The sequence below is a fragment of the Delphinapterus leucas genome, chromosome 16 (genome assembly GCF_059928025.1).
Source record: "Delphinapterus leucas isolate spDelLeu-1000000601 "Yukka" chromosome 16, BTC_Dleu_Yukka2, whole genome shotgun sequence".
In the NCBI taxonomy this organism is placed as follows: Eukaryota; Metazoa; Chordata; class Mammalia; order Artiodactyla; family Monodontidae; genus Delphinapterus; species Delphinapterus leucas.
The window spans coordinates 59,662,112-59,678,009 of record NC_143144.1 but is presented as its reverse complement, the minus strand read 5'-3'; the positions used below and the strand labels follow the sequence as shown (position 1 = coordinate 59,678,009).

General features: G+C 56.7%; 1 protein-coding gene and 1 pseudogene across 6 annotated transcripts in view; one reads left to right on the top strand and one right to left on the bottom strand.

Moving 5' to 3' along the window:
* The window catches only part of PAX2 (paired box 2), a 79,246-nt gene extending 68,976 nt beyond the window's left edge, over positions 1–10,270 (bottom strand). For 3 of the 6 annotated variants that reach the window (XM_022569044.3, XM_022569042.2, XM_089898058.1), the window contains exons 1-3: positions 10,213–10,255; positions 6,527–6,695; positions 5,600–5,797 (exon numbers count right to left, since the gene is read on the bottom strand). In XM_022569044.3, the coding sequence (XP_022424752.1) occupies positions 5,600–5,797; positions 6,527–6,695; positions 10,213–10,255 (410 nt within the window). Of the gene's footprint in view, positions 1–5,599; positions 5,798–6,526; positions 6,696–10,212 lie in introns of all 6 variants that reach the window. The other 3 variants (XM_022569041.3, XM_030759307.2, XM_022569047.2) reach the window with 2 other exon arrangements.
* Positions 10,271–10,550: 280 nt separating this feature from the next.
* Positions 10,551–14,133, top strand: LOC149747304 (uncharacterized; annotated as a pseudogene).
* Positions 14,134–15,898: the final 1,765 nt, after the last annotated feature.

The window sequence follows — 15,898 nt, the reverse complement described above, 5'->3', positions numbered from 1 at the left end:
GCATTGGGCATAGCTTCCCCTACATGAATCTGAACTCTGAATGCAAGAAACTTGCCCTTCGAGAATCTGACCTGGGGGTGGGGGTGCTGAGATGAAACAGCAGGGATTCAGAGAAGTGGCAGGCCATGTTCACACCCTTTACTGAATTCTTTTAAGGAACAGGACGTGAGAAAGGAATTCTTTCCAGCGTACAGTTTCCTCTTAGTATAAGAATTCCAACTCCAGGCAGCAAGGAGGAAGGGCCGAGGACGGACCTGAACTTCAAGAGGCAAAGTTGCAGAGTAGCTGGAGCTGAAGGTCTAGGGAGCTGGGGGCAGACAATGGAGCCCCTGGTTTAAGGCGCTCCTTTGTGGGCTCAGAGGGAGCCCCCTTTTCAGCGTGCAGGCTCTGGTGTAGGGGGTTTGATTCATCTTCTGCACCAGTTACTACTATCGCGATTCTTTCTATGGAAGCATAATATTCTTGTTCACAACACACACCATCACACATACAACCACACTATCCCATGGGTACTGGAACAAGTCCACTTCCCAGCTGCTCCCTACCACCCCAACTTCCAACGGTGCCTCTGGTCCCCTGGATCTACTTTGCACAATAATTCCCACCTTGTGCCAATATGCACACAAAGCCATTGCCCCATCTCCCCCCCTCCCCAATATTCTCTTCTCCAGGCACCCCGTTTCCCTTCTCTAGGGGCTGCTCCTGCCTGGCCCCATCTCCACTTGGTTAATTCCCCCCGTGGCCCCTGTATTGAACTGTTGTGTTGTCCATTTCCCTGTGACAAGGGCTCTGGTTACAGAGTTATTGATTGGTTTTCATGCAGACAAATGGGCCCTTCCCGAGCTCCCATCGAAATCCCTGGCTGTATGGGCTGATTGTTGCCTCTCAGGGTGTAGGATTGCACTGGAGACCACCCTCCACGCAACCTCCTTTGCCCAGACTGTGGACGGTAATAAATGGAGGCAGCCTGAGCGATAATAAAAGCAATTGAGTAGGTTACCTGTGCAGATACAAGATTTATGCCTCTTCATATTTGATGTGATTGTTTTATTGAGTTCTCAGAATAGTTGGTCACACTTTATTTATTTATTTAGGGTTTTCCCCTCTTGTTTCCTCTTTGCATCACCCTCCAAAACCCACCTGGAGCTTTCGTTAGGGACAACCCCTCCTGCCTTCCTCTTTCCTAGAGTTGCCAGTGGAGGTAAGAACTCAGGGCAACCAGCCATTGCTCTCACCTGAAAGCCATTTTGTGGCCTGCCCGCCCACTCGGAGCCTGGCCGCAGGGAAACAGACCGATACAATTGCTGGCCAAGAAGTCTAAAATAACTGAGGGAGCAAAAATGGCTTTTCAGGGGGACAACTCCAGCTCATTTTAAGAAATAAGAAGGCCAGCAGTCATGACTATTCCACACGTTATTCTAACGACGGGCAGCCTCTGCAGCAGGAGGTGCTCTCTGAGGAAGGACAGGTGAGCAAGGCTTTTCAGACAGAAGCTGGCACGTCTGTCCACTATAGGCGGCCTGATGCAGTAGGCCCAGGGCCACAGAGGGCAAGTTCTCTATCCTTACTTTTCCCTTTCCTCTGTGGGGAGAAGTCTTCTTCTTAACCTACCAACTTGCCTTGGCTCTTTGCCACTAGACCAACAGCCCTGACCACCAAACAACTGCAAGGGTACGGAGATGGGCAGGCAGTGCTGCCTCTCTGGGCCAGCTTTGTGCCAAGCCAGGTCCAAGAGTCAAATGTGCAATGTTCTAGAACCTGTGTCTGAGAAAGGGACACAGACCCCCACCGTGAACATGTCTTCAGCATTCCCTTGGCTGGGATGAGTGGCTCCCAGCTTACTTGGAAAGGCCTTTGAATGAACAGCTAGGCCACTGTCACCCCAGTGCCAGATTTCCAACGAAGACCTGCAGATGACACGAGACGGAGCTGTTCAACAGCCCTGGGGCTGGCGCCTTCTTGAAGCCAGTGCTGCCACTGCTAGGAGAGTAAATATGCTCACTTAGAGCCCAACAGGCTAAGAGAGAGTGTGGGTAGCAGGTGATCGGGGGGAAATTGACTCTGGGACGGTCCACTCCAAGGATCTAGGAGCTGAGAGTGCCTTGATCCCAAAGAGTATAGGGCAGGCTGAAAAAGTTAAGAGAGCCAGGGCCTCCTTGCCAGCTCAGTCCAAGACAGTGCCCTCAGGGGATCTTCAGTAACCCTAGACCGTATCTGGAGTTTGCGCCTGTGCCTTCAAAGGAGCTATATTCCCTGCCCAGAGCAACAGACAAACCTGAAGACTCTGGCATATAATCAGGAAAATCCTTCCTGCCCAGCCAATTGCTCAGCAACGTAACTAGGTGGCTGTTTCCCTTTCAGCAGCTTGGATCTCCCTCCATCTCCTCCCCCCTCCGGGCCATTTCCCACACCAGGTTTCAATCTCAAGTCACCTGTTTATAAACACCCGCCCTCTACAGCAGTGGTGTACAAGCTGAAGAGCTGGCAACTCCACGCTCAGCGATCAGTAACCCAATATTGAGAGTCACTCAAATAAATTCCACATGCTAAGCAATCTAGTCAACCCTCCGGATTTTTGACGGTGGTCTCTGGGGTGAGGGTGGGGTTGGGAGGCCTCTCTGACCTACTCCATTGGCTCAGAGAGATATTTCTGTGAGGATTTGCCAATGGAGAATGCGGGCTGGACGTCCAAGCCTTTATCGCGACAGGATCAGAAAAAGCCCAAACCATTTTTAAAGCATGAAAAGCAATTTAGTTTATAACCATAACAGTATATTTCAAGTGTGGCAACAGCATCTGTTTGGGGAGGAGAAGATGAAAACCCTCATGATTTGGCTCAGGTGGATAAGCATGTGTGGATTTCCTTTCTTGCCAACGGCCGGCACGGGCACATTCTTACCATGAGGGTTATAAAGTACCCAGCACAAGTGGGCACCTCACCAACAGTAAAGCGCTAAACTCAAGAACCACCCGGTCCCCAATGCGTCACACTTTCTACACAGAGGAAAATCTGTAGGCTCTTCCTTACAGCAAGTGAGATTTCACAAAGTTCCTGGCATCAGCAGCGCCAGCAGAAATCCCGCTTTTAGCGGGTTTTAGAGTTGAAGCAACGCATCTCAGATAAACCCTCCCTTTCAGAGCAAAGCACCTCGAGGGATGACACTAAGGGCACGGGCCCGGATGCATCCCTCCAGTCCTGACTCGGCAGCACACTGGGAAGCCCCCAGAATTCTTTCCAAAGTATGAGTCACGGTAGGATTCTGTCCCAAAGCAAAATCAAGAATACCCTGACTGTGCCTTGTTGACAAAGCAAGCCAGGAAGCCTAGCTGCAGACCCAGGGCTGGCTGCCCATGCTGCCAGTGGCTTCCCCGTTCTCCTCCCACTCCCTTGCCATCTCCAGCAACACCTGTCCACAGATGGCTATTTTCCCACACCCAAAGGTAGCCTCCATGCCCCTCAGGTGATAGGGCTCCATGTTGAGCAAATTCTGCTGCTGTCAGAGCTGTCAAGCTGAAGCCGTTCTTTCTCCCACTCTCATCCCACTAGCAGCTCACTCTTCTACTTTCTCTCAGTTCTGGTGAGCGCACCTCAAGGCCTCTGGAGCTTGATCCTGGGGTCACATGTCCCCTGCTCCCCGTGGCTTTTCAGGATGAGAGTATTCCCCAACTTTTGTATAAGCCAGCTTCCCAAAACATCTCGGACAGTGAGGGGTATATGTTGGGGAGACGGGGGGGAGAAGTGGTGCTAGACAGAGTGCTAGGCAAGGGGTGCTGCCACCACACCTGCCTTGATTGCTGCAATCCTCCACACATCAAGAGAAGCACATTGCCTTTGACCGAACATATCTTGGGTTCCTCCACCGGCTTGCAAATCCTATCACAACAACAAGATTTCTACCAAATGTTCTCCAGAACACCAGCACCCAGTCCCAGCAACATTGCTCCTCAGCAGGGCTGCTCTCCTCCCAAGACCTCGGTTCCAACTCACTCCCAAGACCAGTAGCCAGCCTAGAGGCTGAGAGGAGACAATGCTTTGGCCCCTTCCCATCCCTCACCGCCACTCCTGCCCCAGCCCCAAAGCTTCCCCAGCTTCCTCCTCTCACTTTTAAATGCAAAAGACTCGTTCCTCTCCCAAACCACCAGGAGAATTTCTCCAGCTCCTTTGGAAGGTATCTGAATGTCAAACCACCAGGCCCAGGGAGCTGGAGAATTTTCGGAGGGTGTATAATTAGCTGATCAGTATTATGTTACCCTGTTCATAACTGAATAACCATTTTAATACAGATGGCACACACTGGGATAATTTCTGAGGTCGCCTCGCAGTACGTTACAGCACGAGTGTGGCAGAGGGAATCTTCTTTAGCCAAGGTACATTCTACCAGCTAATTTTACCTGCTGTTTTCAGCATGATTTGGGATAATTCCATTTCATTTGCAAAATATTTAAAAAAAAAAAACCTTGATACGTGATGCCAGTTTCAGAAAAAGGCACCAGCTGAATTATTAGTTGTCCTGATAATAAGCCTATGAAGAGTGTAAAGAAAAACAAGGGTATGAAACCCTCAGCCTTCTTCTCGTTTGGAGTGTTGCCCTACAATGTGCGGGGCGGGGGTAGAAAAGCTGGCCAAGGCTGTCTGGAATTTGCACAGGGTCTCTGCTGACATCAGGTTGTACAGTTCTGTGATGGGAAAGCCATCTTGGGTTCCCATGTCCAAGTGCTCTTGTTATGTGCTGTACCTGCCACATGCGTACACTGGCCGGGGGCGGGGGGTACATACATGGAGTGTGCATGGGTCCCAGAGAGCACACTGGAGTGGCTCAGAGATTGGGAGACTGACTATCTTGTGCTACTATATGTCGAGCTGAATCCAGCCTGAGTTGCCCCCCTGTGCCTGAGCCTGTCATCAGTGCAGGCTTAGGCCTGGATGTAGGTACTCTAGGCGGTTGGAGGCATCTCCTAAGGTTCAGTCTCAGGGTCCAGAGCTCTCCCTGCTGACCTGGCATCCCACTCCAGGTCTAGCTCCTCTACTCCCTGCCAATGGCTGGCTGGTGGTTGGCGTTTGCTCTGCAGGCCTCGATACTGGTGGTAACAGGCCGGAAATTTGTGAGGAGCTGGCTAGCAAGTCCTGGGCTCCCGGGAGGCCAGCTTTGTGGGAGTCAGCAGGGATGGCGGGGGAGCCAGGACAGGCGGCTGCCCCTGCGGAAGGGAGCATGCCTTTAGAAAGGGAAGTCTGTTTGGAGGCGATGAATAGACACTGGTCATTTTAAAGGCTTCGGCTGTGGGCTGTGATTGTCTCTAGATACCGAGGCGCGTAATCTTGGAGTCTTAATTACCACAAACACTTGGATTCATTTCCAGGACGCCAGCGGGAGAAGCCTGGCAGGGAATACCCAGCCCTGAGCTGGAGACAGCCTTGTCTGTCTGTCTATCTCTCTGCCTCCCAGGTCCCCTCTCCCTGCCCAAAGGACCTGGGAGCTGGGAGCAGGAGCAAGGGCAGGCAGAGGCCGAAGAAAGAACGGAGACCGGTGCTGGGGGAAGCCCTGGTGGGCAGGAGCTGGGAGCTGGAGCCCCACCCTGCAGCCCGGCATGGCTTGCTCACCTGTTGATGGAAGAGACGCTGGGCACTGTGTCATTGTCACAGATGCCCTCCGCCAGGAGCCGGTCCCGGATCTCCCAGGCGAACATAGTCGGGTTCTGTCGCTTGTATTCAGCAATCTTGTCCACAACTTTGGGTGTTGCCACTTTGGGCTTGGAGCCGCCGATCACTCCGGGCTTGATGCTGCCGGTCTCGTAGTACCTGCGCCGGGAAGACCGGCGGGGTCAGCGAGAAGCGGGTGGTGGCAGGGACAGGGCCCTGCAGGCGCCGGAGCCACTGAGCCACTCTCCTGCCTGAGGCAGTGGCACGGAGGGAAAAGCCCAGAGTGTCTGAACCGGCTTCCAGAGTCCACTTGGCTAGGGCAGGGACGCAGTGGAGGATGAGGGGAGGGACACAGGGGCGCTCCCTCCCTGGAGGTGGCTGCACGCACAGCAGCTGGAATCAATGCCCCTGGGAGTGGAAGCCCGGCCCCTCATTTGGGAAGAGAGGGGGGAACAGTACTTGGAGGCCTCCAGACCTTTCCCACAGAGCACAGGGACCCTATGGGAACCAGGACCAACCTTCTACCTCCCCAAGCTGATTTTTCTCTTCTCAGGGACCCATTTTTACCTTCTACCCTATTCCTCCAACCCTCCCTTCCAAAGGGAAGAGCTGTCCTTCCGTTTCTGAAGACTGGAATCAGGCTATCTCCCAGTGAGGACCCTGGAGCGGGGCAGGTGCCGGATGGCCCTGCTCCACCCTCGCTTCTGGGGCCACAGTCACCACCTGAGTGCCCTCTCCAAAAGGAGCAGCTCTCCAGATAGCCCCAGTCAGGAACCTCCCTCTCCCACTGGCGACCTCGACTTAGCCAAGCCCTCGGCTGGAGACCCAGGGCTATCCAAACAGGGAAGGAGACAGGGCATCTACCAGGGGCAGCTCTGAGGCCCTCACCTGCCCAGGATTTTGCTGACACAGCCGTGGCTGACCCGCAGCTGCCGGGAGATGTCGCAGGGCCGCACACCCTGGTGGGCCAGCTCCACGATGCGCTGCCTCACCACGTCGGGCAGGGGCCTGCCATTCACAAACACCCCCCCAAGCTGGTTCACACCCCCGTGCCCTGCTGGGGAGAGACAAGAAAAAAAAAACAACACCCCACACACAGCAGGGACCGGCCATTAGTCAGGGTCTGCGACCCAGGACGTGCAAAGGGAGCAGGCAGGGCGGAAGGGCATGTTCCCGGACTCGCGGGAGAACGAAGGCCGCCGACCACAATGCAGAGGATTAGGGACCGGAATCTGCGGAGCTGCAGAAATGCGGAAGCGCAGATGCTGGGCGGAGGGCTGGGAAAGAATGGCTCTAAGACCGGTGCTACACCGGGAGAAAGTGAGGGAAGGAATGGGGAAGCAGGGAGAGAGGGAAAAAAAGGGAAGAGGGGGAGAAAAACAGCACAGTGGGAATTAATGCCAGCAGGAAAGAATGTAGGGAAGAGAGGACAGGAAGGGCCGGGCGGAGGACGGAACCGGAGCGGTGCGGAACCCGCCTGAGCCGCAGGCAAGAGGGAGTTGTAGGAGCCTGCTTGGAGGCGGATGACTCTGGGGTGTTTGGGTCCGGTTGACTCTGTACATAAGGACTCCAAGCACAGAGAGGGCCTAAGTCCCTGACATCCCCCCTTTTGCTCCCTACCTCTTTCCTTGTATTTATTTTTAATTGGAGTTAGAGTTTTCCTGCCTCTTTCCCTGTGTTTTTGTTTTGTTTTGTTTTCTGATGGGGAGCTTTTCTTTCCTTTATGTTTTCTATCTTTAGATATTTGGGGAGCCATATTTCCCCTTCGCCTCTGTAGTGTTTAAAGTTCAAAGAAAGCCAAGTGGAGGAGGGAAGGCTGAAGAGGCAGGGGCCCAGAATCTGCTGCGCTCGGAGACGGGGAGGCAGTGGAAAGCGGCAAGGTGCCGGGGTAGCAGCCACAGAACGCAGACTGTTTGGGTTCGTCCGCCTGCCGCGCTGCGCTAGGCTTGGGGCCCATGGCCTCGCTCAGGACGCACGGTACAGGTAGCCCAGGCGGGCTGAAGGTTCACGGGGCACCGTGTGCAGCCAGCGCGAGCCAGCTCGTGTCCATCTGACCTTTTAGACCTCCGCAGCCACTCGGGAAACCGGGCAGCAACGGCGTTTGCTCTCCTGGGCAAGAGGAGGGTGCTGGGTCTCCAACCAGACTCCAGCGCAGGCTCCCAACCTCGGAGCCGAGGTGGTCGCCGGATGCCAGGCCTGAGGACGCTGCCTGGCGCCCCATTCTCCCTGACTGACAGCAGTCTAGAAATCCTGCACCCAAAGCCATCAACCTGCAGCCGCAGTTACTGAGCAATCTAACCGCAGAGAGTTCTAGCGGCAGAGTCCGACCTGACCGGGCCAGCAACCTGCAGTCCCTGTCCTGCTAGCCTCAGGCGACTTTCGGAGAAAGCGGGGACATCTGCACCCGACTCGCTTCTCTCCCGTTCCCTTCTGGGGGACCGAGAAAAGGGGCCGGCGAAACCCCTGGGGAGAGGCCTCTGATCTAGAGGTTGGGGGAGGCCGAAGCCTCTTATTCTACCCCTCATCCATGCTAGGCTCCCTACCTCTAGCCCCGCTCCTCACCCCTCCCCTCCCTCCAAACCCGACCATCAATAATTTAGGCCCCGGGAGAACTCGCGTTACCGGTATGAAAAGGCGGCAGCTGCGGGCAGATTAAAGATGAATAATTCAGCCTCCTCGGGCTCCGGGCCCGGCCCCTCGACCCCAATCTAAGGGGTGGGTAAGGGAAGGGGGCACGGCGGGAGTCCAGGGCTGGGGCCGAGAACCTGCGCTGAGTCGGGCCTGGAATGCACCACTGCCGCCGGCGCCGACTCGGGCTGCCGCTGCTGGCCGGCCAGCCCGCCCGCGCCGCGGTCTCTCCCTTCCTCCGACCACCTTCGGCTCGCCTTGCTACCCTTTCGGTTTCAAAGTGGCACCCAGTGGGCGGCCAGGACTCGGCAGATCCCCCGCGGAATCGGCAAGAGAGGGGAGGCAGCGGGGCCAGGAGGCCGGCGGGCTGGGCGAAGACGGCGTGGTACCCCGTTCCACTCCCTCCGAAAAGGAGTCAGGATTTCAGGCTCGGCTCCCAGAAACCCGCGGCAGCCGGAGGCCCCTGGGTCGGATTTCCTGTGCTTGGAAATTATTTAGGGAAATATATTTTGTCACAGGAGTATTTTTTAAAGCACCCATATATATATATATATATATATATATATGCGCTAAATATATGCATAGAGAAAAATACAGCTCTCCCTCCTAGGCTGTCTTGTCCCAAGCACAGATCCAAGCCAGGTCTAAAAAGTTTCCCTGTGAAAAGTTACAAATCATCCTTGATTATTAACCTACAGAGGAGGGGACGTTTTCTATTTAGAATCTATTTATCTTTAAGAAAAAGAAGGCGGCAAAACAAAACAAACAAACAAAAAATACCTCTGAATTGTTTTCCAAGCTAAAGACATATGACAAGAATTAGATAAATTCAAATTTCATTAAAATAATTCTCTTTTCCTAGTTTTAAATTTCTTTTCTCCCCTTCTCCTTTTTCCTGTAACATTTTTTTTCTGTTTTCTGGCTCTTCTTTCCTCCCCCTTGTTTTGATTTCTCTCTCCTTTCTCCCCAGCTTTGGCATTTGCCTTCCTTTTGTTCTCCCCCCTCCTTTTCTCCCTCTTTTCCTATCCCCTGGCCAGGTTACTGGCTGGCCCATCCTTACCAGGGAGTGGGAGCCCAGCAAGGAGCCTCCAGAACTAGAAGCTGAGCTTTGCTCTACCCAGGGATCGCCTGGAAGGCTCTTCTACGTGATCTTTCACAGACTTCGATTTCTTGGAATCCCTCTTTGTTTTTAGAGCATCTCCCAGGGAGAGGCAGAGAAAGATGACCACCACATCCTGCCAATCTCAGACTCCCAACTCCAGGACAAGAGGGGAAGGAGTAGGATGGAAGGTAGGAAAAAAAAAGAAGAGGAAGGAAGTATTTCAAACCAGCCCACAAGAAGCCTTGGCTGGGCTGGCAGGGCCAGGAGGTGCTGGGAGCTGAGGGTCAGAAGGGGGCACCCCACCCCCACAGTCTTCAGCCTGATTGTCCTGACACTGAGGCTGCCCTTGCTGGGAGTCTCCTCCTGGACCACCACACTCTAAGTTCCAGAAAGGTAGAGATGAGGGGAGGGAGGAGGGGGAGGCAGAGAGAGAGAAAGAGAGAAGATAAAGAAAACACAACACCACACAAAACCCTGAAAACTGCCTGTCCATTAGTCCCCCAGCTCCAGTCAAGAGGGTGGCCAGGGAGTAGAGTGGTTGGAGCCAGGGTCAGGGGCTGTGGATCCACTACCTAAGAAAAAGCAGGTGGAAGGAAGGAGGGTGATGGGCACTAGGGAGGTATGAAGGCAGGTAGAAGAAGTATGAGCGACAAGGCAGAAGGGAGAGAAACTGGGGGCTTTAGAAACACCGGGAAATGAGGAAGAACGAAAGGGGTGACCAGGAGAAGCCAGGGTGGCCTCCAAGATGGGACCTGAGCGCGTGGGGAGCCAGGGCCGCGCCAGGACGGGACAGGGAGGGACGGGGAGCCCCGAGCTGGGGCAGGAGCCGGGCGCCGGTACTCACGGTGCATCGCTGAGAAGGGGTCTGCTTTGCAGTGCATATCCATGGGGAGACAGAGGAGCGGGAGCAGCGCGGCCGCCGCCGCCGTGTCGCCTCTCAAACTCAACTTCAGGACTTGAGGAAAAAAGGGAGGGACGGTGGGGGGGTGAGCGGGCTCCCGGCTGCGGCGGAGCGCTCGGGGGCGGGGGGGCGCCGCGCTGCGCTCCCCGCGGGGACTCCTCCCGGGCCTGCCGGAGCTTGCAACCGCAGCGCCCGGAACTTCCCACCGTCGGGGCGCGGGGCTGGGCGGTCAGCAGAACGGCCCCGGGGTGGCAGGCCGGGCCGGGGGGACCTGGGGGCGCATGGCGCGCGCGGCAGCTGCGGCCAGGGCTGAGGCTGGGCGGGGGAGACGGCTCGCTCAGCTCCCCTGGAACCCTTTCATCCAGTGGCGGCAGTCGGAGTAGCCGAGTAGCAGGGGCGGCCCGAGGGCGCCGGGCGGGGAGCCGGGCCGCTCCAAGTGCCGGTGAGTTGGCGAAGTTGGCAAAGAAGTAGCAATCCTCGGGATGTCCGAGCGGGCGCCTTCGGGAGGGAGAGCTCGAGCCGGGCCCCCGCCCCCGGAAAAGGCTGGCGCGCTCCGCCGCGGCCGAAGGGCCGGGAGGGAGGGAAGAAGGGAGGGAGCCGAGGGACGCCGGCAGCACTGGACTGGCCCCAGGTGGGTTGCGTTTGCGAGAAGACTCGGCCGGAGACTGGAGCCTCGGCTCCCGGTGTGTGTCTCTCTAAAAGCTGCAAAGCCCCCTCCAGACCCCCTCCCTCTCCCCGCGCTGGGAGATGGATGACTTGTCAGACAAAGGCAATAGATTCCACCACTCTGTGATTCGCCAGCGCCGGAGCCCCGAGCTTCGGCGAGGAGGGCCCCGCGCCTGTCACTCCGGTGCCGGCGAGGGGAGGGCAGGGGAGGGGGAAACGGGAGGGAGGGAGGGAGGGAGAGAGGGAGGAGGGAGGAGCGGGTGAAGGGGGAGGGGAGGGGAAAGGGGGAGGGAGGGGGAGGGCAGGGGAGGGGGAGGGCAGGGGAGGGGAGCGGGCCAGGGGGAGGGGGCAGGGGAGCCTGGGATTAAAACTACATTGAGAAACGAAACTCGCCGATAAGATAAACGTTAGATAAGGATAAAGAGCGGCCAGTCTAATGAATATTCAGGCAACGACAGAGGGTCGCAGAACGCGCCACGCTCGGAAGCCGGCTCGAAGTCCCAACTCACCCAGCCCTGCCATCCACTGGCCAGTGCCCGCATGAGCCACGGGGCCCCGAGCTCGGTCCGCAACCCTACTCCTATCTCCCCTACTCTCAGCTCTCAGTTCCCTTCCGTTCCCCCTGGTTCTTCCTTCCTCTCTCTGGTCCTTCCCTTTCGTCTGTCCCTCCTGAGGTAACTCCCCACCCACATACCCCCAATTCTCATTCCGGGGCAAAGTGTCCGGCGGTTTTTCCTCTCTCGTCCCACGCACGGCTGCGCGCAGGGCTTCCCTCGTCCCCTTGCCTAACGGGGTCTGGACAGCCCAGAACGCTCGGTTTAGAATCGAGACCTCCGGCGGGGACCCACCTGCCTCAGTGGGACCCAACGGACGGTGCGAGAGCCCGGGGACTTGGCTCCTGGACCCTCGGGTGGCCGGGGAGGGGGCTTGGGGAGACAGTGCAGAACGACTGGTCGCTGACGGCTGAGGACGCGGGAGACCGAGGCTCGGCTCGCTCTCCCCGGCTGGGGAGAAGAGGCTGCGAACAAGGCTGAGCGCCGCCCGCTGCCAGCTCGGCGGATCCAGAGCAAGCGCAGGAGGCGCAGCGCGCTCTGCCCGGACCCGCTCCTGCCGGAGCAGCTGGTCCAGCCTCCGCAGCCCTCCTCCGCACTCGCTCCCTCGCTCGCTCAGGTCCGCTCGCACGCACCAGGCAGGAGAAGCCCTTTGTCTCCTAACTGGTTAAGTACAGAATATCCGGGAGATCTTTATGAAATATTTTCCCTCGTCTCATAAATCATCTTGGCACTTCAGCTGATGTTTTAACTCTCCCTCCTTCGCTCCCGCCTCCTCCCCTTTCTGGGTCTGCGAAAGGGCGGCTGAGGGAAGCCGGCGCTGCGCTCTTGCAGCCGGTACTCGAGGAGACTCTAGCCCCTGCCTGCCGACCCTGGCGCCCGCAGAAGCGCCGCGAACTCGCGCCGCTGTCCCTCTGGCCAGCGCCCAGGCGGCAGCTAGGTTGGGGGCCGAACCCGCTCAACTCAGGCAGGAGGAAACGCCTACAGGGCCTCTTGCACCTGGGTTTTCAGAGCGCCCTTCATCCTCGGGTGGGGTTCGGGCCAGGTTCAGCCCGACGGGGTTCCGAGCTTCCCACTCTTTAGGAGGCCGGATCCACTGGGATCCTGTCATTTGCTCTCCTTCCTGGATCCTCCGGAGCCCAATCCGCTTAATCCACCTGCGAAGTAACTTCTGGGAGGAAAAATCCCCCCCTGCCCCCTCCCTCCCAGCCCTCACCCCCACTTTCTTTGGGCGGCCAAGCTGCTTCCCTCGGGCTGGAGGTGGAAGGCGCAGGGTCCAGCTCCAAAGGTCAGTCTCTTCCTCTCGAGACCTGCAGATGGCGCTCCCGGGTTTGCTTTGGCCTCACAACCCCACGAACACGCACTAACTTGGTGTGGGGAGCGAAAAAGGAAAACAGTTCCGGGCAGCCTAAAGGAAAAGGCTCCCGGGCCTGGGAGCAAAGGGCTCTCAGGTGTTATTATCTGGTACAGCCTTGGGCTTCTTTCAGGGAGGTAATTAACCCAGTATTGGGATGAGGGGGCCACATCGAGGAAGGGTCCTTACTGAGAGGAGCTCAGACCGAAGGAGCCCTTTGCTCCAGGTCTCCCTATGTTGGTCTAGGACGTTGTCTTAGGGAGTCTGAACTCTTGGAAAAACTGGACTGTGGGCAGGACCCCTCTCCACACACAGACTCAGATTTTTCTAGAATCAGCTAGACATGTCCCTAGGTTACACATACTACGAAGAAGTGTGGGTGCAGACAACAGGCATTTTTTACATACTAAGCAAGAGGGATTTTCATGTTTTGTAAAGAAGAGGACTTAGTGCACAAAGTGTGCTGGAAGTTGCACTCACACACCTATACGACACATGTACCCCATGAGGAGTGAAGACACTTCTATGATAGTCCAATTCCCAGGTAGCCCCTGAGATTCCAGAACCCCACTCCCCCTGCTCCTGGGACACTTTCCTCAACACTGCATTAGCTGGACATCCACCCTCCCACAAAGCCAGCTCCTGGCAGCTTCCTCCTTGGCTCCAGCCTGTTCAAGTGACTAGAAAATCAAAGAGCAATACTCCCCGATGATTAGAAACCCTTTTAGCCAAGACTCAGCCTTCTCCCAGGGCTCCAGCCTGAAGGGCTGGCCTACAGATTTCTCTCCAGAGGTGCTGGCCTCTCCCTCTGATGCTCCCTTTCCTGTTCTTCCCTTTTTTCTCCTATAGTCTTAGTAGAGGAGAAAAAAGCCAGAAAGGAAAAAAGGAAAGAAGAAAGAAGAGGAAAGAGGAAAAGAAAGAGAAAGAAAGAAAACAACCCAACCCCAAACACAACCCGGGCTCCGACCTGTCAGGGTTGGTTGCTTTTCCCGTCTGCCTCTAAATGAACCTTTTCTCTCTGGTGTTTTCAAAGCAGCCCTTCCACCCCCCAACCTAGGGGCATTTACACTTCAAACAAGGCGCCCGCCTCGCTGCGGAAATTTAAAGGCAAATAAACTTTTGGGGAGTTGCTCTGATACCCATCTCGGGATTTGCTTCATTAGCCGCCTCTGTGCATCTGATCTGCCCAATAAATCTTCCTTGTGGATCTCCGCTCCTTCACCTTCTCCGCTCCCTTCCCTGCCAGGCTTGCCTGGCGCCGGGCACCCCCGCCCTTGCCTCCTTCCTCTCTAACGATCTCCAGCCGCCAGGCTCTCCAGCTGTCTCCCGTGTGCTTTGTCGGGTGTAGGTGTCCGGGAGGCCTTGGTCGCCATTGAGCTTCTCTCTCCTCCTTCACAGTATACACACGCAAAGTCACCCCAAGCAAGCCAAGAGCGACTAGCACCCTGAGCTCCCAAATGCATTTCTGTGCAGGCTGTGCATGAAGTGCTCGGTAAACCCTTTCCGGTGCCCCCGATTGCACCCTCTCCCTGCCCGACCCTTCTGCTCCTTTTCCGTTTTCCCATTCCCTGGCCCAGTGCTTTCTACCCTGGCGAGGAAAAGCTGAGGCTTGGCTGCCTACCCTCTGCAGGCAGGGCCCTGACCTGGGGCCCCAGGCGCCTGACCTGGAGCAGTTGAGGAAGGCGGCTGGGCCGCGAGGGCGTGGGGGAGGTGGGGCGCCTGGTGGGGGCCCGGAGAGCATCCCAGCCAAGCCCCTCCCTGGTGGCCTGGGCCAACCTTCCTCCTTCCACTCCTTCCACCTCCCGGGGAGCGGCAAGGGGAGCCAGGGCCGGGGCTCTGAGGGAGGGGATTAGAAATTCCGAAATTAAATGTATCTCCCTAGGAAATACTCCCCACAGCGCGGACCAAATTAAACGCATTAAAGTTCAGGGCGGGGAAAGCTGTTTAGAACCAAGGGGGGAAAAACAAGTCCAAAGGGAAGAAAAGCAGAAACGGAGGAAGGAGGAGCGGAGGGGTAGAGCAGAGCAGCAGCTCCACAGCCAAGCTTTTTTTTCAGAATTATTCCCAGTTTTGGAAGTCACCACCACCAGAAAAAAAGAAAAAGAAAAAAAAGTTTGTCTGACTATCCAAGTCCGGGACAGCTGCAGCCCACTCGCCCCAGGGTCCCGGCGTGCACCCCGGGGCGCATTCTCTCGGCGACCAGGTCCCAAGCAGCCGGCGCACGCACGCTGGCCCCGCTCCAGCTCGCCCTGACCGGCTCCAGCCCGGCCGGCCCTTTCCCCTCCTCCTCCCCGTTCTCTTCCCGCCCCTCCCCCTTCCTAGCCCTCTGGTCACGTTGGAGGATGGTTTTTTTTTTTTTTTTTGGAAGAGCTTCTGGTACAATATGGAGCACCATGGGCTGCAATTTCACACTCCACGGCACATTCCCCCTAAAGCTACTTTCTTTTTTTCATCTAAGACCCCCTAATTTCTGCTTCCTCGCTCCCTCCCTCGCTCCCTCCCGCTCTCACTCTTCTTTTCCCGCTTTTGTTCCCAATATTTGGGCTCCCTGCGTGAAGCCCGGGGGGCCTAACTCCCGGCTGGCCCCGCCCGCTCTGTCTGTTGGTCCTGAGGAGGCTGGGCGCACGTGCTGCGCCTTCGTCTTCCCCGGCCCCTCCTCCTTTAACCCGGCTTCTCCTCACATGCGGTCCTAGCGACCTGCCGGCCCTTCACAGCTCCTTTGAGGGGAAAGGACAATGCAAGCCACTTGGCCACCAAAGCGGCCTCTTAGCCGCACGGGCCTGCCAGGTGGCTGCCACCGGTGGGCCACCCGACTGGGGAGCAGAAAAAAATGGTCAAGCCAGGAGAAACTGGGCCAGCAATCTATAGAGTAGGAGTGGAGGGCTCTGTCCAACAGAGAAAAGGCTAGAAGGAGGTGAGGGGGGCGCAAGAGGCTCGGTGAGGCTCTGGTACTCCTGGACACAGCCTCCCCCACGCACACTTATGGACCTCTGCACAGCTAAAGGGGCCACTCACTCCAAAGCCCAGGGAAGGAGTAATAGCCTCCACATGCACAGTC